At 41.2% G+C, this 26892-nt stretch overlaps 2 protein-coding genes across 2 annotated transcripts; both read right to left on the reverse strand.

Annotated features, from left to right (window-relative positions):
• Nucleotides 1-333: 333 nt before the first annotated feature.
• LOC306967724 (sacsin-like) lies at nt 334-3283 on the reverse strand. Its single transcript, XM_079562872.1, has one exon. It carries the CDS (start codon nt 3246-3248, stop codon nt 345-347), a length of 2904 nt encoding a protein of 967 aa, XP_079418998.1. The 5' UTR covers nt 3249-3283; the 3' UTR covers nt 334-344.
• Nucleotides 3284-3549: 266 nt separating this feature from the next.
• LOC306968410 (sacsin-like) lies at nt 3550-26892 on the reverse strand (the record flags this gene model as incomplete). Its single annotated transcript, XM_079563757.1, has 9 exons — nt 3550-3577; nt 3694-11230; nt 11313-11401; nt 11665-13096; nt 15963-16109; nt 16941-17052; nt 18379-18466; nt 18566-18610; nt 26807-26892. The coding sequence occupies 9 exons, from the start codon at nt 26890-26892 to the stop codon at nt 3550-3552; spliced, it is 9564 nt and encodes a 3187-aa protein (XP_079419883.1).

The following is a 26892-nucleotide window of genomic DNA, read 5'->3' on the forward strand; positions in this document are numbered from 1 at the left end:
GATTTCTATGTTACAATATGAAATGCATTTCATTACAAAATTGCGCAATTTATCGCAGTTATATCAGAATCACAATTTTAAAGGTTACCGTTTTTTCGGCAGCACATTTTGTACTGGCATAGGACTAAATCCCTGCATGTGTTTATATAACAAATCTTATCACAATCAGAGTGCACGGTAGAAAAATTGCAAAGTGTGAGACTTTCTCCCCCTTTTTTTCAAAACAGTATTTAACAAAAATACATCAAGCACATCATGATAAAAGTCTTATATAAAATAAAATAAAAATATCTTTTTAAAATCTTTTAAAATAAAATAAAAAATCTTCAGTAACTTGACTTGATTCAGTGATTCACATAGGTTTCGACTAAAGTTAGGATTTCAGAGGCCTTGTCCAGTGCTCGTCTTTCATTGGCCGATCTGAACTGTCCATTAGGAATGTTTGGAAAAGAGTGATAGTTTGGATACTGAGTCTTTTTGGCGTCCACATCCAGAGCTATGAGATCTCTCACTAGCTGTGACAGACCACTGAGCTGAGGGCTGTAGCCGGACACTTTTGAGGCCATGGCTGAGATGGAACTGCAGTTTAGCTGCTTGCCATTGTTTCGATAAGATGCAGCTATGAGGCTCTTTTCCACAGCCTGATGAACCTTAAATAGACACCACTCAGTGCTTCCTTTTCCAACGTCATTGTAGGCTGCATTGAGATCACATTGTGCTTGTCGACACCAGCGTTTGGCCTCGCCTTTTTTCGATTGTGGAATATTGTCATTGAAGGTCCAGAAATTGTAAGAGTTGTGACCAGTGTGAAATCTATCGCGGCTAGCTCTGTGATGCCTTGCCTCTTCATCCCATTCATGGAAACAGTCTCTAAAATTGAAATTTGCTTCGGAAAATGATGAGGATGACCTGGAACTGGAGCCAGTAGCTTTGGAGCTGGAAGATGTGAAGCCAGTAGATTTGGAGCCAGTAGATTTGAAACTAGTAGATGTGGAGTCAGTCGATTTTCGTTTGCCATTTGTAAGTTCATCAATTCTATACTTTAGATACTTAAAGGCCTCTGCAGCAATCACTGAACAATCTGGGTTTTTGTCAGGATGCCATCTTAGGTACAGACGCTTGATGGCTTTTTGCCGTTCCTCCTTAGGCAGAGTCCAAATCTCGTTCAAGCATTTGTCAATCTCTTTCTTGGCCTGGTCAACAGAGGCAGGTGAGCACCTTGTACTTTGACGGGAGGAAGAATGAGGTGTTGCATCTTCTACAAGCTCGAGCTCCAAACAAGTTGAAATTGTTGGTTGCTTTTCACGTTTGAATTGGTACAAGTCAAGAAAACTGACCTCAATTGGCTCTTCGTGGCCAATGTCTATTTTGTATCTTTGTGTGAATTGTCCTGAATTTCCAGGAAGCTCCTCAACAATCACAGCATAGATGTATTTCCCATTTGAATGGTAGCCGACATATTCCCCCTCCTCAAAGTTATTCAGAATGTTCATGTCTAGGGCATCGTGCCATTCTTCGGGGATCTCAGTCCCCGGTGCTGGTGGATTGAGATGAACATTTTCAGCTTCAACACTGTCATGGATATGATTTTTCGCCAATAACTTCTGAACTTGTTCAATACTCTCACACATGACGAGTTGTGAACAGACCAGTATTTTGCATGGCCCAAGTATGTTCCCTAACAGATGGTTGATCGCTGTAGCTAATGTTCCACACACTTCAAATATGTTCATGTGATCCATATCACTGTGCTGTAAGTAAAAGATGCAGCCGTGTGGCTCTTGTTTGACATAGACTCCTGTTTCTGCAGCAGTATTGGGCAGTGGTTGCTTCTCCAGCCAAAGCTCAGTTTGCAGACTTTGACAGCAGATGATCTGTATCCTGCCAAAGGCGGTGTGGCACATATTCTCAGCCTCTTCCTGTGTTACCTTGCCCTCTGACTCTGCTCGGATCAGACAGATAAGGCCATGTCTGAATGCTGTGGAGGACAAATGCTCTCTAAAGAACCCACTGAACTCACAGTTCCTGTCACAGCAGAGCTCCATTTGAGTCTCCACTACTTTCTCCTCAGTGATTTGTGACAGCATTTGTGGCTGAAGTCTCTGAGGCAGCAGTTTCAGCAGCTCATGATGTTCATAAACGTCTGCTTTCAAATGACACTGACTGAGTTTCTCAAGCAACACAAATTCCTCTGGTAAAGCGAGCTCTAAGCGAGGAGCTTCAAAAAGTGTGTCATTGTAGTAGAGTCTGCAAGATTCCATTAATTTTCCATTTACCCCCGGAAGATACAACGTCTTCAAGCCATCAAGGCACTGTTTGTGCTGTTTAATTAGGATAAAGATCTGTTGAACAGCACGCCTCACTGTTTTTTGTTGGTTTGGTTGTAGGTCTGGTTTACCAATAGTCTCACTGTAGATAGATGCCAAAACATTACAAAACTGAACTGCAGTTGCTTTCATATTTACTCCAATTTTAATGAGGAAATCTTTGTATATGATCAATTCCGCAGGGATTTTATACAAATAAGGTCTGAAGTCCATGTAGTGATTAAGATCAAAACATACATCCTCAGTCCTAGCAAGTTTTTTGTTATTTTCCACGAGCACAACAGGAAGCCCATACAGGGGCTGGCTTTTAAAGGGGTTGGCTTGCAAGAAAGAGTAACAAATATTAAACACAGTAGCCCGTGTTCTGATCATCTGCTCGTTTTGACAAGGGGCCTGACATATGTTGCTCATATTTGTAGTCACATATTCTGGAGGTGGTTTTACAAATGCCCCTGCTTTGCAAAGCATTTGCAGCAGGTATTGTGACTTGTACGGTACATGTATGATTGGCATTGAAGACCAAATGAGTTGTTGATGTCTTTCTTCATCTTCGATCAAAGCTCCTTTGATTTGAACAGCATTGCTCTCAGGGGTGAATGGTGAGTGGTAGTTACACAGCTCTGTCTTAATTTTCACAGGGAAAAGGAATTTTACATTTGCTATGGCATTCAAAATGGCTTTGCCTGTACTCTCATATCGCAGGGCTTCTGTAAAAACAACTGATGATTGCCTTTTCAGATTGTGAGGTTTCACTTTCCTTTTGGCTTCACTTTCGACTTGATGTGCAAATCTTTTGATGTCATCAGCGCAAATGTCATACCTCATTCCAAGCTCCTTCAGTAACATTTTTAAACGAGTTGTGTTTCCTTCCCCAAACTCATCCCAAAATGTTTGAGGTACAAATCTATCATTTGGCAGCATCACTCTGAAAAGTTCAACATCATCATCAAAGAAGTAAGAAGCCCTTTCCAACTGACCGAGAGCACTGCCAATGAGTTGAACCTGTTGCAATGTGGAGATGATTCTGTCTTTGTACTTGGAAAGGTTGTAATGTGTTAAAAGTAAGAGTTTAAGACAATTCAGTCTCTGAGGCTCAGTAAGTTTATGGACCACGGGAAGAATGAAATGAACAAAAAAGTCCAAATCGGATAGTGTTTGGATTTTCAAAGTGTCCGTAAGCCGCATGTTTTCAGGTGTGTTTTTGAGGAAAATTGCTGCGGTGTCAGGCAGTCTCAGCAAATCCGGAAATTCTGTCAAATTTGCCTGAGTCAAATTTAGGACATATACTTGTTTGGAAACATCAATTCTTACTCTTTCGCCAATGACAGTTTGAAACAAAGGCAAGGATTTGAACTTCTTGAGATACGTTTGTTGATTCACTGCTTTTGAAATCCCATCATTTAAAAACATCTGAAGGCCATTCAATTCCGTAGACGAGAGCAGTGAAAACGCAGCACTCTTAATGTTGTACAGTTGGTCCAAAACTGAACTTGGATCATGGATGTCCATAAGTTCCTGTTGAAAATGTAAATAAGTGTATTTATCATGGAAGAACGAAGTGTCTAGTTTCATGAATCCAAGTTTAAACAGAAGGCTTGATACATTATTAGTACCAAGTGGAATGACACTGGGCATTTCTTTCAATGTTCGTAGATATGTCTTATTGTTCAGCCTCGGACAAACAACAGGCAAAATGCAGCACTCACTGTAGAGTTGCCTGACATCAGCCATGGTTAGATTGTCAGTATCACAGTTCAGATTTGGAGATTTTAGCTGACTGATTATGAATCTCCAAAGGAACACCAGCCAGCTCACAATATTCGTACTTGGAGTGTAATATCCACTTTCTGAATCAACTTCACATGTTTGGAGCATGCGCCGAATTAAAGGCTTCAGGTAGTTTACAGCATTAGTAATTGTCAACATCTTGACAAAGCCACATTTTTCAAGGGTGTCAATGTGATTACAGGTGGTTGTATAATCAACAAACTGGCATTCAAAGTCAAAAAACAAAGATTCAAATACTGATGCAAGCTTGGGAGAGTGGAAGTCAAATACTCTCAGAATTTTGTCTTTAGTAAGAAGAAGTGGAAGTCCATGAATTGCAGCAGCATGAACCTTAGGGTTGTTTCTACGGTGTACTTGTAGATCTTTTAGGCAAAAACTCAGAAGCTTAGAGCATCTTTGCTCGTCTTTGATCAGAGTCTCAGATATGGGGAGAGGCAGCGGTCCATCTGTCTGAGACGGATCATTGAGAGGCTGCGCTCTGAGGAATGTCTGCACAGTTGAAGAAGTCACACAACAAAGATTTATTCCAGCTGATTTAAAGCTACTCCACACCTTTTGCATGCTCAAAGGCACCAACCGCATTCCTGTATCTTCCAAAATAATGTTGATTTGTTCACTTTCACTATATGCCAGATAAGGTGCTCGAGTTGGCTCAGTTTCTTTGGTGCTACACCAGTCTAAATAATATTCTTTAAGAGGTTTGTCTGCAATTGTTTGTGTAGAACTCTTGAATACCGGAATCACATCAAGGCACCTGTTTTTGATTGATCTGTAAACTTCATGCACCATCTCATGCCAGTCTGGGTGAACATGCTTGGTTGCAGTAGGGAAAAAACATAGGTAAGATTCTTTGAGTACTTTTTCAATTTCTGTCTTGCTATCTAGTTTGTCTTCAAAACTACGGCGAAGGTAATGAAGAAGGTCTGCATACAGCGGAGCTATGATGGTCTGTTTCAAATATTCATTCCAGTGTATTTTTTGACTCTGACCATCTTCTTTCCACAAGTTTTTCCGAGAAGAATCTACCTCAAAGTTCGCATTGACATGAACTGGTAGTCCGGTGTGGCCAGGCAAAGGAAGCGTACAAAATGCTTCACCATTAAAATGAGTAGGGCTTTTTGAAAAGCTTGTCAGGGGTTTATAAAGCCTGTTTGGTTCTTTTAGACTCACACGGGCTGCAACCGCCGCATGAGGTAGTTTGTCACATTTACCATATCTGTCATCAAATGTTCCCAACTGTTCTGCAACTATCCATTTAGTTTCTCTTTTTTGAGAAGTTGAAATTATTGTTTCATAGATTTGTGGAACTACACTTGCTTTTGGTGAATTTTTTTCAACACAAAAAATGTGTTGCAGTGTTCCCAATTCATCAATTTTATGAATTTGAATTTTTGAAATGTGTTTTAGAAAAAGTATCAATCCCTCTGGATCTTCAGATAGAGCAGAGCACAATTCTGTCATTTCATGGTCAGTAACCGTCATTTGCGATATTCTCGAACTGCATGCCATTTCGTCAGTTCTTAAAGGCAGCCTGAACATGGTGCCTTCTTTCAGAGGGAATTTATCTGGTAGAAAGGTATCGTAGACATCCATGTACATCTGCTTAAAAGTGTCAGCTAGTTCGTAACCAATACCAGGAGGGGAAACATCTGAAGTACTCTCTATGTACTTTTGGTTGGGATCAGAAATGCAGAGTAACTCATCTCCAGTGAGGATTGAGGGGCAGTCTGTCAGATGGTAAACTGAGTTGAATCCCAGTCCATATTTCCCAGTCTTTCCTGGAGAGTTGTGCTTCCCACCCTCTCCCAGCTGCTGGATACCTTTTAAATCTGCATCTGAGAATACTTTATTGTTGAAAACACACAGGGCTGGGCCTTGAAGATAATTCCATTTCTCCCCAAAGGTTTTTGTACAATTGTGTTGCCTTTTGTCCCAAACAAAATGAATTTCTGTTGCCTCTGCATCATCAGCATTTTGGATAAGTTCTTTAAGGATGTCCTTCTTTGATGGATAGGCAGAGATAATATTTCTGATTCGGACTGTTACCTGTTCATGTTGTTCAAAGTGAAAGGCAAAAGGTGACAGGTTTTCAACAGCATGACTGTTCAAAGTGTGGTGCCTTGTTGTTTTGATGCCCAAGTGGAGTGCCATCACTCGTGATATGTTTTCATGACAATAAGTAACATGTTTTTCCACTGGCATCCATGGGCTGTCATTGTAGAACAATGTTTCTGCAGGTTGTAAAATTCCATTTTCATCAGGCACAAGACAGTTCTCAGTTCTCTCTCCAGCTTCATAAATTCCTTTGTTCAAGATTGTGAAACAAATGGATAAATCCCTTTCTGGTAATGGTCTATTTCTGTGATTGAGCTGCATGTTCCAGAGTACCTGCAGGCATTGCCAAACACTAAACTTCTTTTTCAAACCAACTTCTTTCCAGAGTGATCGAAAGTTTTTGAAATAATGTGGAAGTGCATAAAGATATGGTCTGGCTTCAAACTGTGCTGTCTCAGCCACGCAGCTGATTTTGGCAAATATATCACCAACAAGCACAAATGGAAAAGAAGTTAAAATCTGCACAGTTACATTTAGTTTGTGATTTTGTGAATCAGACAGACAGTGATCAAGAAACTTGTAACACTCGTAAGCTATTTTATGTAGCACAGATTTGTCCAAAAACTGACACTGAGTGTTCACTTGTTTCAGCTGTTCAAGCACCATTTCAGGACCTGGGTGGTCATTAACTCCCAACATCTGCAGAACTGGATCAGATGAATGTATTTGAAGTTGAGAGAGATCCAAAACTGGCTGTGTCATGTTCACAAGAAGAGCACATTTCTCAGTAAAAACGTCAGCAGGCCTTTGCAATGTGACCTCTCTTTCCATTTTTGCATCTCCGGGTGCAAACGCTGGCAGAAATTGAGTAGCGCTCAAAGTTACCCAGAAAGGAGAGGTACTATTGTGTAGGTGAGGCCTTAGAAGTTCCAAAAGACATTGTATGCGTTTGTTTGATTTGCTTACATCACTGCTCCAAACTTCACTTATTGCTTCTGCTTTCTTAGTAATGTCTTCTAAAGAAAGCTCATCACTAGCCATTCCAAGCCCCCGCAGACGTAAAACATTTTCAGGGGAGCAGAAGTCATTTATTGTCCCACCAAGCAAGCGACTTTCCTCATGCTCAAACAGACAGGCCACTTTTCCTTTTGGGTTGACCAGGTTCTGAATATACTGAAGCTGTCCATTAGTTGTTGGAATACATGGGTATGAGACCAACAAAGAGTCAATCTCCTTGATGTTAAGGTGAAGAGCATGTAGCATCAATGTATCTCTCCATTTTGGATCCATGTGGTCTAGATTGTTAAAAACTGCGTCTTTGTAAAACCTCCTCCAAGACCATGTCTTGTCTTGTAGAACCTTCTCCAGACCTGCCTGTTTGAAATTATTTCTTATCCATCTCGGCAGAGGAACAACATGACTGGATTTGACATGTGTCTGACATACCTTGATTGCAAGTGGGCAAATGTTCTGATCTTCTTGTATGCTCTCATGTAAAATAAGGGCATTTTCCAAAGAGAACCAGTGCTTGCCATCACTGAAAAGCTTGAGAGCACTGCAGGACTGAGCAATAGTAGAATAAAAAGCATCTACCAGTGGTCTGAACGTCTTACTCACTTGCTCTCTGTCTGGCCAGAATGTGTGGTAGCTGTAGCTCTCCAGTTTCTTGTTTTGGGACATTTCCTTAAGGGCCAACAGTGCAGTGATTAAGGCAGTGACTAATGGGTCCTGCAGCAAAGACTTGTTCCACTCGTGTTTAACTCCACTCTCCCAAAGACCTTTTCTGTTGCTGGTCACAGCAAATGTTCCATTGACATTGAATGGCAGCCCTGTGGAAATGGACAGCGGAAGGAAGCAAAATGCTTGACCCGCAAGGTTTGTCTGTGATGCTACAAATGTGTCAGTTTCATGGTTGAATTGTAAAGGCAAAGCAACGCCACCTATGGGCAACGAGAATGCAAGTTTCTTGTTTTTTCCTGTGGCCATTTTTAGCGACTCCTTTGTTCCAAAGCAGTTGTAGAGAAGCCAGCACTGCACTTGTGTTTCACCTGATTTGTTCCAGGTTATCTCCACAATGTCCACTTTACTGGAGTCGATGATCTCTTTGCATTTTCTGTTCAGTACTTTTTCAGCATGGTTTTGCTTTGAAAGAAAACCTTCTTCTTGAATATCTCTGCTGCATAGTGTGGTTTTTGAGACTGTGAAAATGTCTTCAATATCTCCATGTTTCAATGGAGTTGAAGCAATAGTTGGGGCAGTTTGTAGAGACACTGTGTTGACATTTTTAAGAAAGATTAGGTGTGATTGTGAGTCCTTGGTAAAGTGTTTTTGGAAGGTTATAATATCTTGTTTATAATAAACTTTAGAACTTATTTCAGATGACCGCGACTCTTCTTCAGTTCTGAATGGTAATTTAATCAGGGTGCCTGGATAGTTCTGAGGTGTTTGACCAGGGAAGCTACAATTAAAAACACCTTCGTAAGGTGTGAACTGACCAGGAAACCAATGAAAAAGTCTCTTCTGAGTGAGGTCCAGCTTGATGCCTGGATTTGATTTGTGCTTGATGCGTTTTTTTAGATGGGTTGCATTGGGATCAAGTATGAGGAGAGAGTTCCCGCTGAGGATGGAGGGAATGTCTGTGACATGATAAACTGTGTTGAACCCAAGTCCAAACATGCCTATCTTTTCAACCTTGTTCTCCTTAGAGGCAGAGCCCACTCTCACGATATTGTCCCAGTCATTCTGTGAAAACTGTTCATTATTGAACGCCCACACACAGGGCCCCTGGCACAGCTTCATGTTTGGGTCAATGAGACTTTCAGGGTCATCTTTGTGAACTCTGAAATCCAGCAAGAATTTACAGGTGTCTGCTCCAGCGTCTTCAGCATTTTGAATGATCTCTTTAAAGATATCTCTGTCTTCATCATATTCTTTCAGAATATTTTTGATTCGAGTTGTTATTGGTTCTGTTTGCCCACATTGTTCAATTCCCACTAACTCTGGATCCAGAATATAGGTACTCAGCAGTTGAATGTCTAACCACTCCGCTGTTGCAATTGGTATCTCCTCATGAACAACATGTATTTCATCTTGGCTACACTCTAGTTCCTTCAAGCTATTTTTGCTCAAGTCACAGAACACAGTCTCAGACTTTGATTTCAGTGTATATTGTCCAGGTTGTACAATGACCGGCACTGGAATATCATCTGGAAAATCCTTCTTTTCTCTCCAAATCCAGTTCAGAATGTCAATAGATACTTTAACCTCGGACGATGTTGCTACTGCTTCTTTGCTTTCAATGGTTTGCTTTATTGTGGAAAGTAAGTCAATAATTTCTTCATCTGTCAGTTCTTCTCTGAGACCAAACTCCTGGAACAAACGTTTGTATGGAAGAAATTCATCTGCGACTTTTCCAACATGAGAGCTCAGGTCAAGGTTACTGGGATAGTTTAGAACCAGTTCCTTTGGAGCAACAAACTGACTGCGATTCCAGAGCCATTTGGTGTCTTTGCTGATTAGTGCAGTACATTCACTTACTGACTTTTGCATATGTTCATAAATGCTTCGCAACTTTCTTTTAAAATCCACATTTGTGTCAGGATTAGTCATTTTCTTCACTTTAGAAATCAGGGCTAATAGATTTGCCACTACTTTTTCAGGTGGAGGTGGTCGTTTAAAACCAAGTTTCCTGCAAATGTTTTCACTGAACATTCCCTCCAGGGGCATCACATATCCAACAATGTCTTCATACATGCTGTGCCTCATTTCTTCTGGGCAGAAGAAGCCACTTTTCATGGAGTCATTTTGTTTAGTCACAGGCACCCATTTAAGCCTTTTGAGTTTCTCAAGCTGGTCATGAGTAAAGTTCTCCAGTAAATCATTGGCATCCAAGACTTTCAGAAAAACTTGAGCTCTTTTGCGAGCCTCTTCAGGACCGTCTCTAGTAAGATTCTCCACCAGTTTAGCTGCATGCAGCAAGTGTTCAGAAGACACATCCTTTTCTTTATGAATTAACCCGAGATCGATCAAGCTTGCGAGCATCTGTGGAGTCTTTGTGTACACAGCTGGTGGGAAATAATCCTTCTCAAAGAGAACTTTAAAAGCATGAACTCTTGGGTCATACAGACTGGAGGCCTTCTGTAACTTCATGTTTATTTCGATAAAAAGCAACTTCACACATTGTGTTTTTAAGTGTGGATTTTGATAGAAAAGCATGTTTCCGTGGTCTAAGATCCATGTCATGATCTTTTCAGTCTCTGCTTTGGTGCATGCTCCACTCTCTACACTGTTGATGAGAAGGCTGGCTGCTTGTGCTGTGTCCAAGAGATGGATTTTGAGTAGCTGAAGAAGTCTGCGATCTGCCTCAGTGGCACATTTAATCACTGAACCGGGCATTGTCACATCTGTTGGGATCCTGAGTCCAGATATCATTAGCACAGCTTGTTTGGAATGGGCGGTGGTATACTCTCCTGTCATGGTTTGGAACAAAGGCAAGTGCAAGAGGAATTCTGTCTCGCACTTTGAGAGAGAATCAAGGTGAGAGATGTAATCTTTTAGCTCCTCTAAAGTACTTTTAGAAACAGACCTCAGCTCTTTGATGACCTGCTGGGATTGTAAATTTACAAACACTTGCAGAACATGTTTTGGGGATGGGCTCAGGACATAGGAATCTAGATCTTCATGTCTTAGCCAATTAGTTTCTTTTACTACTGTCCCACCAACTTTATTTACCAGCTGAGTGATACTATCTGGCAAAACCACCTTCTTACTTTTGTCAAAAATCAAAGTTGGATTTCTTTGTATTTTAGCAAGTTTGACTGGTTGGCTACTGGACACTGTGTTCACCGGTATTAAGGGCAGTCCGATTAAACCACTTAGCTCCGTAAAGTGACAGTTGAGAAATCTCCAGAACTCTTGTAACCAGTTCAGTGGAGGATGCTGACCACTGCTCACGTCCCATGTCACAAGTTTATTCTCTGTCTTCTTCCAGTCGTCCGGCAAATGGCTTTTAGTGAATTTCACCACCTGGTCTGCATCAATGTTAGTGACCATGTAGAGATCTGCAAAAAGATAAATATCAACAAGTTGGTAAGGATAATTAGATATAGATTTTGTACATAGCAGGTCAGAACGTGCTCTTACTTTTTCGTGCGAGTTGTCTCAAATGGTTTACACAGTCAGAGGTGAGGCCGTCTTGTAGGAAGAGGTTTTGACAGAATGGAATCAAAGTTCTGCACACACAAAAATGTTATTTTTAAAATAATGAGCAAATATGGAGTCAATCCAGGAAATATGATAAATTGATTACAAATATGTGATACTAAAACAGCCAGTTCATACTTTCACCGCTTTAAAAACACTACTTTCACCAACTGTCTCAGTGTTTGCAATGAAATATGAAATACTCTTAAAGCATTAGTTATATAAGACTACAAAGTCACATAATATGATGATGTGATTTCAAATTGGACAACATCAAAAACAACTAATGTACCTTGGAAATTCCTTGTTGTCGATTAAGACAATGTCTTCCTCTCTGTCTGTAAAGGATCTGAAGGAACCATCACTGCGGGGCAGCAGCTGAAGACCATGGAGTTCACTGTACTGTTCGTCACTCAAGACAAACTGCAACAGAGCGAGTCTGTCAGCATCTGAGATGTCCTTCACTGTACAGTTTCGAAGTTTGTTTCTCAGGAAGGCTGGAGTCACATGAGTCAGTGAACTATAGTCTGGATGCACATCCTTTATGGCTCTTGCTACACTATCTGATAAAGTCACCAGGTTGATGTCACAGGACACCAGGATTCTTTTAATGGCTGACAATGTCTCACTTGTCGTTGGTCCGTTACATGGAAGCACTGCTTTCTTCAGTGTGATGAACTGTCTCTCATCTTTAGCCAAGGAGAGAACTGCTATATCCTGACTAAATAACTGACTGAGGACATCCATGGCAACCTCATACCATTTGTCTTTGTGCTGCACTTGGGAAATGTCCGGCCAGAGATTGTAAATGGAATTAACCAGCAGGATGTTGTCTTGAACCAGTCTGATCGCATCTCGAATGATTGTGAGATATGTTTTTGGAAGAACCTCTTTGATGAGCTTTTCGTTCCAGATGGCATGTTCGTCATTCCTCTGGTCTTCTTCGAGCCACTTGATGTGTCGTCTGTTGTCTGTGAGGCCAAAGTATGCGTTGACATAAACGGGGAGTCCTGTCTTATTTGAGTCATTGTTTGGAAGTGGGAGAAAGCAGCACAGTCTACTCTTACTACAGTCTGTGTGGACATCATCACAAGGAAAGGCCAGGTCAACCCTCGGAAGGAACTTCAACTTCTCTGCGAGGTAGTCAAGCTCGTCCACGTTTCCTTCTTTCATAGTGCAAGATGTCACAAGCCATTTTGTTTCTCTGGACTCTTCAGAGTCGAGAGTAATGGTTTTGATTTGTGTTAATCCTTCAGTGACACCATCGTAGGACTTTAAATCAACGTCTTGTGAAGTGGTGGATTTCACTTGCAGTCTAGTGCTGACAGAGCCAAGAGCATCAATGTGTATAAGAGAAACTGACGAGACGTTTTTCAAGAAGAGAAGGCTGAGTTCTGCATCAGCAATGAAGCTATCAAAAAGCTCAACAACTTTCTCGTAACTATAAAGGTTGTCTGATATTTCTGATTTCTCTGAGCGAAGGGGGAATCTGAAAAGGGTCCCATTGAAATTCTGATCTTCCTGGACAACTCTGGACCACTCTTGTCCACTTACGAGTGACACAATGTCCCTAAAAGGTTGAAACTGGTCAATCATGGTTGTTAGTGCATCTCTGTCGTCTTCGTCTTCCAAAGACCAACGGAAACCTCCTTTTTGTTCACCAAATATTTTCTCCTGAGGGTCCATCATACCCAGGTGACCCGCGCTGAATATACTTGTCACATCTGAAAGGAAAAAAAGTTTATATTTTTTAGAAAATTTGAAACTGTCATTTGCCATTAAAAGACACCACCATCTCTCATAAAGTTAGTGTCAGCATAAATCTGAGAGCACTTCCAGATCAAACCATTTGAATCTTGTATCAAGTATGTCTCAATTTGGCCAATCACAACAAACCACAATTTAATATCACATTTTATAAAAAATGTTACATGATTTTGAAATCTGTAGGATCATCTTGTGCTTTTCTGTTTGGCTATCACCATGTTGTTAGTTAATGTAGCTTTTTTTTTGTCTGTAAATAATGCCACTACCCACTCATAGCAACGCTGTCATGTTATTTGCTCTTATCACTAGTGGAATGGATTAAAAAAACAATAGTGACAATCAGCCCCAAGCACCGCACATGGGGCACATTGTCACAGTCGATTTTCTTGTGTTTGACGGTTGATAACTATTTACCGCAATATGATAGAACAAAGAAAGCAAAGTTCTTGGGATTTTCTGTTGATGAGCAGTGAACTCTAGAAAATAGACAAATAGCCCCGGTCTCCCCTACTGACTTTTAGTCAGTAGGGGAGACCATCAAGGCTGACCGGGGGAAGCTGAGTTTTTGCAAACCATGAACAGCCTGATGTAACATCACCAAAATGTTTGCTTGCAATGGAATGTCAACACGTTAACTGGATATTCAAGCGTGTCCCTGGGAGCACCAAGGATATGCTGAAGGTATACAATAAACATCACAATCAGTATGACACAAACACTCACCGAATGAAGACAGGGACAGCAGAAAGTGGCCTTTACTAAAAAGCTTATAAAATCCTTAAAGGGGGGGTATTATGCAAAATCGACTTCTTCAAGCTTTACATCATGTTATTATGACATTCCGTCATTAAAAACATGCCTTAAGTGTTGCCTTGGCACCTTCACGGATTTTTGAGTAATCTGTAAAAACTCTGATGGCAGCCATCTTAGGGATAGGTTTGCCTGAGACCTCCTAGGAACGCCCCCACCTCCTGGAGACGCCTCCGAGCTTTCGTCACCAGCCGAGTAACCAACCGCTGCTCCTCAGCAGAACCCCCTCCCCACTGATGCCACAGACAGCGTGTGGAGGGGGCGCGTCAGAAAGAGTCAGAGGTTCTTAAAGAGACAGAGGCCTATTTCAAGACATTCACTACAGCCATTTTGAGAGAGTAATTTTATACAAGGCAGTTATTCTAATTTACTGCATTTACAGACCAACAGAAGGTTTTGTCATCATTGTAGTGTGATATAGACTGGTGCGATGTGATTGGATGTGATTGAATGTGATTGAAAAAAGCATAATAAAGGAAAAAAGGCTAAGGAACTAAAACCATCAAAAAGCAAAAATAGAAACTCTGTATGAGTCTACGTCCTGGACCAACTCAGAATCGTCAAAGTCCCATGGATTCTACCCCATAACTCGAGTCTAATGACCTTAACTCACTAGACTACAAAACTCCTCATCTGCATCAATGTCCTCAAAAAGTTCTTAGTTGAAACATGACTCGACGTTTTATAGGCGTACCATTCCAAGTAGATATTGTAACTTTATTCATTTTAACAGATTATAATTCGTATAGCTTTGCCAACCAAATCTAGTCAAAATAATGCTTACAGACGACGAGACATGATGGGACACGTTTAACAGCAGCGGACAAAGGTTATCATGTAAGCCCAGCTTTATTCCAGGAGCATGTTCCAAACACTGCATGTTCCAGAGCCACAAATGTCACTTCCCCTGGTTTTTAATGTTTAATGCAGCACAAAGACATCTTGTTAAATGTTGCAGTGAGTGATCGTTTAGAAAATTATCATTATTATTATTATTACATTATAGAAATATTGAAATAGTGCTTAGGAACACGTGTGTAATTAGACTATGGGTGACTTTTTAAAGCATGTAACGCAGCCCTTTGCTCGCAGCGCACTACAGCGGGATTTAAATGCAAATAAAAATTGTGAGGCTGCAGCGTAACGGAGTTTTGGAGAAATGAGAATGTGAAAGAGAGAGAGAGTCAATCATCGCCACAGGATTTCTATGGCGACTTTCTATCAGGAGTTTTATTATATATCCATGGACAAGCTTATTGGCGTTATAAGAGGGACAGGCCAAAGATAAATCGGAGAAAATGCAGACCGGTGGTTGGTGACTCTTGCCCCACATGATAAATTAAGATGCTTTTAGACTGTGATTCCCCGGCCCTGTAAATATTTCCATAGTTCTGGCTCATTTACAATGATGTGAAACAGACGTCTGTCCGAACCATGTTCCTACTTCCGGCCGTTCACACTTGGAGGCGAGCTGCCTGTGGATGCGCAAACATACATACATTTCGGAAATGAGGAATTCTTCATGGGGATGAGTTTATAGGTGTGTTTCACAACTTTTGCAGTCACTAACGTCACTGCCACAGTAATGCCAACAAAACCTGTCCCACAAGCTCACGATAAATGAAAATGATTTATAATTACACGGAACGTCTCGTTTCACAAACCACTGCATATTCAATCCAGTGATTATAAAAATCATAAAAATCATAATAACAATATAGCCTCTTCTGAGTTTAAACAGATTCATCTCTTACCGAGAAGATATGCATTTTAGGTTTCAGACCAGGGAAATATGACGAAGCTTCTTGGGATGAAACTCAAAACAACTTAGTCCATGATTATCTTCAATATAAGATAAGCCTTTATTGATCTCACAATAATAAAAAGACAAAAACATTTATCTGCCAAACCTTCCACAAAACAGTGCAAAATAAACCTGACCCGAGTTAAACATTTACATTCGTTGAACGAAATCATCATGTGTAATATGTAACAGAGGCCTCGGAGAGTTACCTGTCATGTGGTACACAGAGTTGAAGCCGAGCCCAAAACGGCCCACTTTGTTGGGGTCGTCGCGCTTGACACTCCTGGCCACACTCTGGATCCCTTCCCAGTCTGCAGCTGTAAACTGGGCATTGTTGTAGGCGTAAAGGGCTGGGCCTGTACACAAAAGAGAACATTTTTTAGAGAGAACAAGAGAACAATATTTGTGTACAATACAGATCAATGCGAGGTACTGTAGGGCGTGACAAAGTGCTCTGTTATGACACTGTTGTGCATAAAAATAAGGCTAATCGGAGCTGACGCCACAACAAAATATGGGCAAACAGTCGGAAATTCAAAGCAATGGCACTAGAGGGCAGCATTCCCTCATTTTACCTGGCAAACTAATAACAAATATGTCCAGTAGTTCATTGGTTATAACAAAAACTTGTTCTTTCATGTTTGAGTCACTACATTTGTGTCTTGCAGACTGATCATTTGGAAGCAGATTTAAGCCTGCTATCAATACCAATGTCCCATGATCATGTACCATTCTGCTAAGACACTGCAATTTTGTTTAATTAAACTTGGGCATCTCTTGTAAACACTCAGCTTCTGTGACGTACCCAGGCGTTTTATAGGGCTATTGCTAAGGTGAAAGGAAGGTTGTTTGTGGCGCAGCAACTGAAAATATACCTTTCACACCGTCGGTCCACGTTCCATGAGGCACGACAGTCCCATTAATTTAGAAATGATTAAAACTAGACATCTCATTGCTGCCTCTGTCAGATTTGCATCTTGTTTTATAATATTATTATTACGGAGATAAAAAGGCCGCTGCCCCAAAAGAGCTGTTGCCCGGGCAACAAAAACACAAACGTGTGCAAACACTGCTCAGCTCGGTCTGTTTCTGCTTTTTTCCTGCGGTTAAATGTAAAACGATTTGAATAACAAACCATTTGAGTAACAAATGAGTGCACAATGACAGTCCTGTTTGTCTTTGTGTACCTTGATACTGAGCCAGGTCTTCAGCCCAGAGGTTTTCTGTCCCGTAGCTTCTGTCGTCATGAATGAAAACCACTTCTGTGGCGCCGGCATCGTCCGCATTTTGAATCAGCTCCTGGTGTTTGAGAGCAAAAGGTTAAGTGAATGTCAACTGAACTTGTAAATTAATGATGATTAGACATGTAAAGAAAAACAGTGTGAGACAGTATGTTTGGCAGGTGTGCGGTGACGCTCGACCCAGCGCCATGATTCAGATCTGCTGAATCCAGATGCGGCGCCGTGGAGGAAAACACAGGCTTTTTACCCTTCTGCAGAGGCAGAGATGGGCAGAGGCAAACACTTCTATCCGACCTCCCCTAAACTGTTGATTGAGTGCTGTGTAACCCTGGATGGTCAGATGGATGGAGTAGTGGATGGTTGGTGAATGGCCACCATGTCCCAACAAGGCTGTGATGTCAGCAAGGAAGGGGCAGAGTCAGGTTTTGGGCCAGAATCATGGGGAGAGAGCTGGTCGGCCCCTTTAGGCCCTTTTAGGCTCCCTGAACCTTTGAAAATATGTGGAGTTTCTGACTGACCACTGTCTTCTATGCCACAAAAAGAAGAGCCGTGCTTTCCCGAACAAAATCCTCTTCATGCAGGACAACGCACCATGTCCTGCTGTAAAGAATACCTCTGCGTCACTGGCTGCTATGGGCATAAAAGGAGAGAAACTCATGATGTGGACCCCCTCCTCCCCTGACCTCAACCCTATTGAGACCTTTGGAGCCTTAAGCAAAATGACGGTGGGAGGCAGTTTTCATCCAAACGGCAGCTCTGGGAGGCTATTCTTTTGCAAAGAAATCCAAGCAGAAACTCTCCAAAAACTCACACGTTTAATGAATTTAAGAATTTTGAAGCTGCTATCACACAAGGGATCCTATGGTAAAATATAACATGACCTGTTAAGATTTTTTGATTGAAATAGCTTTTGATTTCAGTAAATATGACCTCCTAATGCTACAAATTCAACAAATGACCATTTTCAGTTAATTACAAGCTTTAAAATGTATTGAAATGAGTTGCATGATAATTTGGAACAGTAGATTTTGAGTTGTTTATATATTTATTTTTGAAAAACATACTGTTATCACTGGGAGGTTTTTTCAATCACATTCATATGATTCTCTAACAGCTAAAGGCTTGAAAATTATGCTCATTATTACTATGTATCTCATTTGAGTTGATAATTTAGAAAATCTTAGAAAAATAACATTTGCATAATAATTGGGAACACGTTGTATATAATCAAATTTTAGCAATAATTACAGACTTGGGCTTAAAAGTTCAAATGCATAAAGAAGGATCTGTGATTGTCTGATTGTCAACAGGATCAAGTGCGGAAAAGAAAGAGTCGACAATGGAAAGAAGTTGCTCAAATGAAACACTGAAGTGGTTTGTGTACCTTCAGAATCTGTCCTCCGTCTGGGTAGCGCCGCAGTATGTCTTTAAGGTAGTCAATGAAGGGCGGAGCCGTCGCCCCAAAGGGAGTCCTGAACAAACAAGTGTTTATCACAGTTCACATTTACTGGACCAGAGAAGCAATGTTTGGTCATGAATATAAAACGCTGTAACTGCTGCTGCTGTCTTACCTTTTCTTTCTTTTTGTGCTCATCGTCCATTTGTTGAGGATCGACCTGAAGACACAAACGAGGCAAAGACGTTAACAGCAAGTCTTCAGATATTGAGCTCCGTTTCCTATAAAAGCTTTGGGCGTTTCCCGCTGTGCCCTTTATACAGAGCTCACTTCCGGTGCCAGCTCCAGCTACTCTGGAATTTCCTGAACCCAATTGCTTTGTGGCCTTGATATAAAGATTACACATTTATAAAAGGCCTATGAAGTATAGCTAGGCACCCAGAAAGCATGGCAAGCAAAAGAACGAAAGAAAGCAGCATTACTGAATCTCCATATTGACAAAAATGAATCTCAATATTTTGGGGGGACTTAATCGATAACAATGATGAAGAGATGTTTGCGCACGCCACCCGAAATATGTAAAATGGGCTGTCAAGCATGTTATTTTCAACCACCCACCCACCCCTCCAAATTTCCAATATTTCCCATTTGTTCCCATTAAAGGAATAGGCCACCATTCTTCCATACTGAGATATGTTCTTACCTTAGCTTTGACGAGTTCTTTAGGACCTGTCTGGTCTTCACCCGTGCCTTCAGTCACGTAAACACAGCGCAGACGGCGTTAGCATTTAGCCTCTCCCTCTCTCCTCTATAGCTCCAAAACAGGTCAAGATAGAAGCTACCAAGCTCTTCCACGTTTTCCCTATTTAAATATGGTTACGTGAAGTGTTACACTACAAAGTATAATTACACAAAATTAAACAATGTGGATTTTCTAAGCGGATAAAAGGGGGAACTATATTGTAAGGCGTAATAATACCAGGAGTAGTTTGGCATCCGCGCAGTAAAGTGAAGATTACTGCGCGGATTTCGAACTACTCCTGGTATTATTACGCCTTACAATATAGTCCCCCCTTTTATCCCCTTAGAAAATCCACATTGTTTAATTTTGTGTAATTATACTTTGTAGTGGAACACTTCACGTAACCATATTTAAATAGGGAAAACGTGGAAGAGCTTGGTAGCTTCTATCTTGACCTGTTTTGGAGCTATAGTGGAGAGGGGGAGAGGCTAAATGCTAACGCCGTCTGCACTGTGTTTACGTGACTGAAGGCACGGGTGGAGACCAGACAGGTCCTAAAGAACTCGTCAAAGCTAAGGTAAGAACATATCTCAGTATGTAAAAACGGTGGCCTGTTCCTTTAAGATAACACTGACCAACACCAACTCACACACACACATTAAAGGATCTGTATCGTGCTATTTTAGCCATTCCAAAGTAAAGCATAGGCATTTATATGATACATTGTACCTCTACCACTATGGAGCACTCATTTTTGTGATAAATATAAGAATTTTCTGGAGGTATTTTTCAAACCTGGAAAACGAGACGCTTGGATTCAGTTAACTCCGCCCCCTCTCTCCGAGTGGATGAACATTTTGCAGTAGTGTAAATACAATATCACAGCTGACAAACCGTTCCCGCTAGTCAATCACATTTATTTCGAATCCATTTTGTTATTTATTTCATGCAAAAGTAAAAGGACCTCTATAGGAGCTAAACATATAGTTTTGGGTAAAGCCAACTGCCATTATTATTTCAGTTTATTTATACCATTTTTTGACAGTATCTTTTGCTCGTGAGGTACTTTTCAGGGAAACACAGACTTTCACAACCGTCTCCCTCGTGTCTCTCTCTTCACTGGGCTGTGGCTGAAAACAGGGGCTTAAGAAAATGAACTATTGAGAATGTCTGGGCGTGAGTTTCACATTGTTTCAAGAGAACATAGAGCTGAACTATAGTGACAATACACAAATTGTAATATAAATATAGATCGTACAAAACTGTCGGCTTTTGGGGGCAAAACCATGATAAGGACCGTGGCAGAGCTTTGAGTAAACAACATATAATACAAATGAATGGGCCAGACTAACTGAGAAAATAAAGACATAAAAAAGTCTGCGTCCTCTAAAAGTCAGAGGTGGAAACTCAATAATCAGCCCAGTTAGTTGATTACTTGTGTGAAGTTAGCCCCCCCATAGTGTCCAATTTGCTTCAAAATGGTGTCATTCGTTTGTGTACATAAAATTAGCGTTCTTGCGCACTTCGTTTTTGAGGTATTGATCATTGATTGGTAATTGATCAGCCCCCCCATAGTGTCCGATTCACTCCAAACTAGTGTCATTTTTTAGCACTTCGTTTGAGATATTGATTATTGATTGGTAATTGGCTCGGGTCTTGGTCCTGGTCTGGTCTTGGTCTAGTCTTGGTCTGGTCTTGGTCTGGTCTTGGTCTGGTCTTGGTTCGGGTCTTGGTCTGGTTCTTAGTTGTGGTCTTGGTCCGGTCTTGGTATGAGTCTTGGTCTAATCTTGTTTCGGATCTTGGTCTTTGCTTAGCTTTGCTCTGAGTCGTGGTTCGCATCTTGGTCTGGGTCTTGGTTTTTGTCAGGGTTTTTGTTTGGGTCTTGGTTTTAGTCTGGGTCATGGTTCGGGTCTTGGTTTGGGTCTTGGTTTTTGTCAGGGTTTTTGTTTGGGTCTTGGTCTGGGTCTTGGTTTTTGTCAGGGTTTTTGTTTGGGTCTTGGTTTTAGTCTGGGTCATGGTTCGGGTCTTGGTTTGGGTCTTGGTTTTTGTCAGGGTTTTTGTTTGGGTCTTGGTTTGGGTCTTGGTTTTTGTCAGGGTTTTTGTTTGGGTCTTGGTTTGGGTCTTGGTTTTTGTCAGGGTTTTTGTTTGGGTCTTGGTTTTTGTCAGGGTTTTTGTTTGGGTCTTGGTTTTAGTCTGGGTCATGGTTCGGGTCTTGGTTTGGGTCTTGGAAAAGCTGAAAACTGCTGAAAATCAGGAAAAAGACGGAAGTTTAATGAAAGATAAAGATCATGAAAACCAATTATTGACTGCGGAAGGATTCCACAGTCACTCAATACCTGAAAAACGAAGTGCGCACAAACGAAGAGCTGAACAATGACACTAGTTTGGAGTGAATCGGACACTATGGGGGGCTGATCAACTACCAATCAATGATCAATACATCAAAAACGAAGTGCGCACAAACGAAGAGCTGAACAATGACACTAGTTTGGAGTGAATCAGACACTATGGGGGGCTGATCAACTACCAATCAATGATCAATACCTCAAAAACGAAGTGCGCACAAACGCTAATTTTATGTGCACAAACGAAGCACAAACGAATGACACCATTTTGAAGCAAAACGGACACTATGGGGGGCCTAACTTCACACAAGTTCAAGGCCGTGGGAACCCAGGGGGCTGCAGCACCCCCTGGTGAATAGTTTGGGAACTGCAGGCAATATAAAATAAATAGGAAATATGCACAGAAAAAGCGTTTTAGGGGTACATTTTGTCCCTCAGCACCCCCTAACTAAAATATCTTCCCACGGCTCTGCACAAGTAGTTTACTTAAGTCAAATGTAGCCTAACCCACTAACTCTTGCTGGCCTCCAGTTCAGCATTACCCAAATCTGAAACGCATTGTTGCCCTTTTCTGTCACTTTTTTGTTGCATTTTCGTCACATCTTTTGTTGGCCTTTTTTTCCATCTGTTTTTTGTCGCAGTTTTGACGCTTTTAGATTTGGTTTTGCCAAACTGGACAAAATGTGGTCGGTTCAGGTGGGCCTTTAAGTGAATTTGTCTTTCGTTACTTTTCTACAGCAGGGAGGAAAAATACACGTTTGGCCATTCAAAGCAAAGCTAGCAATAGCCTAATATTGTGAATTCAGCTAATTTCATGTAGCCCAGAGATACTTCTTTAATATATAATATATATAAGCGGTGTGTAGACTAATCCTGTAAATAAAAACGGAACAAAAGAAAGCGAAATCGAACATGAAGCTAAAATCTGAAGCAAGCGGCAAAAACAAGTGCAGTTCGTACCTGTCCTTTAGCGCGTGTCGACCCTTCGGTCCAAACGGAGCAGAGGAAGAGGACGGGAGCGCAGCGCGTGCCGTATTAACCTGAGCGCCCTGGCCAATCACAGCTCTGCACGCGCCCCCGGGGATGCTTAAGTTTCGTCTTCAGGAAAAGAAACCTATCCTCGCTACAAAGAAGTGTGACCTGTGGTTTGTTGCGTTTGTCCAGAAACTGTTGCTGGTTAGGGGGACCTTCCACTTTCACCTCAAATAGTGAAAGTGGGACATGAAGGGACAGCCCTGAGCAATTCAAACTTTGATTAGTACATTAACCCTAGAAGACTGTCGCTCAAATTCATAACACCATCACGAACGCCGGGCGATTTTTACCCGAGATAATACAACCGATAAAAAGTACTTTCCATCAATATAGGCTATATTAAAACATGACAATACATGACACATGTGAGCCGTGTTCTTTTATATTAAACTGTGTCATAATAAAATTAAAGAAAAGCATCATGAACGGACCAGATAAAAATGCTCCAGAATATTAGCAATTTGGGAACCAAAAATTGCTAAAAAATAAAATAATGAAAATGTAAACTTGGTTTTTGGTCCACCCATTCCTGGGATATGTGAGACTTCTCTGGTGAAGCTCAGTGTCCTCGGCACAAACAGCCACAGGAGAGAGGAACTAAATATGTCATTATTTGAATGTGTATAAATGATCAGCTGACTAAAATAACTCTGTGTTACTCACTTACTGTGAGGCCAGAGACACCGAGCTCTGTGACAGGAGCAAAGCTGGAGTTGAAGCAAAATAAATGTGTCAGTCCTGAATGTCAGCCTTGTCAGGGGCAAGAGCCTGATTAAATACACTAACCCTGCCCCACCTTCTATCACTATAGCAAACATGAGCCTGCAGGAGAAAGTGTGTTTTGGAGGAAAATGGTAAATGGTCTCAACTTATATAGCGCTTTTCCACCTACATTCGGCACTCAAAGCGCTTTACAGCAAGGATCCACTCACCCATTCATTCTCTCATTCATACACCACTGTACGCATACACTGGGGGCAATGTGGGTGAAGTGTCTTGCCCAAGGACACAACGACAGTGTGCACTTTCAGGAGGTGGGATTTGAACCCCCGACCTTCCGATCATGAGACGACCCGCTCTACCATCTGTGCCACTGTCGCCCAAAAAACACCCAGGCCATCAAAGATGTGAAAGACAAAGCTGAAGCTGAGAGACCCAGGACACTCAGATAAACACAGCATCATGAAAATCACATACATGTATTTGCTCGAGTGTTCTGGGGTTAAGATCTGCATTGAAGCGTGTACTTTGCAATAGATTGCGTTCACGTGACGTCACAACATTCGCAAGAGCCTATAGTGTAAAATTGAGGTGGAAGGCAGCTGCAGATTTCTAGTCTTATAGTTTATTGCTAACTCTCAGGAGATTCCTGGGCCAATTCACATGAAACAAAAACAGTCACAAAGTTCAAAGTCCTCTCTTCCAGCACATATAAACTGTGGTTTAATGATTTCCTCATAAACGCGTCCAAAAGTGGAGACAATATTCAAAACCATGTGCGTGATGTTGGCCAGTAGGAAGGACTTTCAGCCATAAAAATAATATATCAGGTTTGTGAACCCAATCACTATCAAATGATGATCAGGGGAAACATTTTCTTATTAGAAATGTCTTTCAAAACATAGAAATGTATTGGCACCTGCCCTCCAGCTGAAAAAGAACGCTAGAACATATTCTGGCCAAAATCACACACACATAATGGGTCACAAAAATTCTCATCCAGAAAATTAGGACACAGCATTATAGTGATGGCAAGATGAAGCCCCATGAAGCATTGAAGCCTCACAGCCAATTGCATCACACATGGTTCGAAGCATCAAGGTGCTTTATTTGCTCCACTACGCCATCATGTGGACAAGAAATGTATCAATCAATCAGTAAAAGTGTCTTTATATAGCACTTTACAACAACACCAGGAGGACCAAAGTGCTTCACAGAAAGATACAAACAATTAAAAAAACACACCAAATGTTTACAACCTGGACACAATTCAGTGTGCTCTAAGTATTAAAAGCAAGTTTGAAAAGATGAGTCTTAAATCTGGATTTAAGAAGGGACAGGTCCGCATGTATAATATGCTGAGTGCTTACAGTAAATGGTGGGGCTGAGAGACTAAATTTGCAAATTTCTAGAGTTGTGATGGAAAATGTGCTTGTGTTACTTTGTTTATGTCCAACCCAAATACACAAAATGTCACTGTCGCTTTTGTTTTGAATCGCGCTTCAAACCCACGAATCATTTCCTGAATCAGTCACGTGGTACGGCCACTTCCCGAGGCTTCGAACGCCACCACACAACGCACATCAATACAACATTATACTTTGTTTTTTGCTTAGTTAAGTTTTGTTGTTTTAACCTCTTTTCTCCAGCTCAGCTTTATCCAAATCTAAAAGCTTACAGCCTAGAGGCCAGTGTAACGCCTCATTTGAAAACTAATGCTTTTTGACATTTTTTGACATTTCTTTTCATTGCTTTTTTGTTGTTCTTTGTTGTCACTTTTTCCATCACATTTCTGCCAATTTTTTGTCACTTTTCTGTTACTCTTTTGTTGCTCTTTCGTGTTTTTTTGCTGTTGCATAATCGTTGCTTTTTTTGGGTCCCTTTTTTGTTTGTCGTCACGTTTTTTGTTGCGTTTTCATCCTCGTTCTTGGCTCATTTTTGTTGCTATTTTGACACTACTTTTTCAAGAACCTTTTAAATTTGGGTAAAGCCAAACTGGAGAAAATGTGCTCGGTACAGGTGGGGTGTAAGAGGTTAATGCAACAAATTCTATGCGACAAATTGGGCCAAAATAATACACAAAATAAAACTGAAAACGCATTTATCATGAATTCATGGCATAAAATATGAAGAAACGTAGATTCAGTGCTTGAAACATTGATGCTTTGCGGTCACATTTAAGGCCTTCATTTTGGCACAATTCCTTTAATGTGTGGGAAAACTCGGTGGATCATTCTCTATGCGAGTCTATCGTTATTGGAGAAAGTGGGACCTTTTCTAAATCGGTGGGACGGGAGGACTGAGGTCTAAATGGCAGATGACAGGTGACTCGACTCTTTGTGGAAGACGTGTGAAGCATGGACAGAGGTAGTGTAGGGAGTCATGTTTCATTGACGTAACATTACAGAAACATGGCTGCAAATTGCGTCATGGCGGCGTCAGCAGTGACGCGGTCGCTGTATCGGACTGTTGTGGTGAAGAGGGAGCTGAGTCGGGGCAAAGCGCTCGATTTACTTAAGAAACTACCCTTACTCTCCAAATTTGTGGAAAAGGTGGTAGTCGAACAGCTGACTGCTTTTCTACGGAGCCCTGGAAGTGACATCAGACAAAAAAAAAATTGGTGGAAAAAAATACATATATATATATATATATATATATATATATATATATATATATTATAATATATATGTATTTTTTTCCACCAATTTTTTTTTTGTCTGATGTCACTTCCAGGGCTCCGTAGAAAGGAGTCAGCTGTTCGACTACCACCTTTTCCACAAATCATCTCAGGGGGAATGACAGCATTTCCTCAGGGGAATGAGATAATTATATATTAATTACTGCTGGACAGTTATGACCAAAGACAGGCTATGATAGTGCAGTGATCATAATAAGATATTAGTAGCTTCCAGTGACACCTTGCATTCTTTTTATTTAAATAGGTGTTTGTACCTGACTTATGACAATAATGCAGCTCTGTTCCCTGAAGACTTCAGCACCATAAGACTAGAGAGTGGAGATCATTATGAGGTCTGTGGGGACAGCACAGAGGAAAAGCCACCGCAACAATTTATCAAGTTCTCATTCAACCGTCCAAAAGCCACTGCAGCCGCTGGCTCTGAACCTCTGCCACTGCCCGAGCTACAGCTGAAAAGGCTTTTCAGAGTGGATTAAATTAACTTTGTCTTGGTTTTCAGTTGGTCAACAGCGCTCAAGGGACCGACCCAACTGCCTGGGGTGTGTGTGTGGTTATGTGAAATTAATAAAGGGTTGCTTTCACATTGCATTTTAGGAGCATCTTCATTGCAGAGCTGTGAGCATCCATCCATCCATCCATCCATCCATCCATCCATCCATCCATCCATCCATCCAAACATTTTTCACACCAAACATTACTCATTTCTCGTTCTGGGCCAAATGCAATTTATGGCCCATGTATGCGGCGTGGTATGGTACTGGATTACGAGCACCCTACAAAAATATGATTTTTTGTCAACATGCTAGACAGATTAGAACAACAGAATACTAAAACTGGTGACATTAAAAATAAATACATCTGATTAGGCCTACTAACCTGAATGTCGAGTTGGGGAACTCGACACTCTGCTGCATGCACTCCCTGTGTAGCCGGCAGCTGTGTAGGCAGATGACATGTAGCAT

This window comes from Gobius niger (assembly GCF_951799975.1).
Source record: "Gobius niger genome assembly, chromosome: 9".
Taxonomy (NCBI): domain Eukaryota; kingdom Metazoa; phylum Chordata; class Actinopteri; order Gobiiformes; family Gobiidae; genus Gobius; species Gobius niger.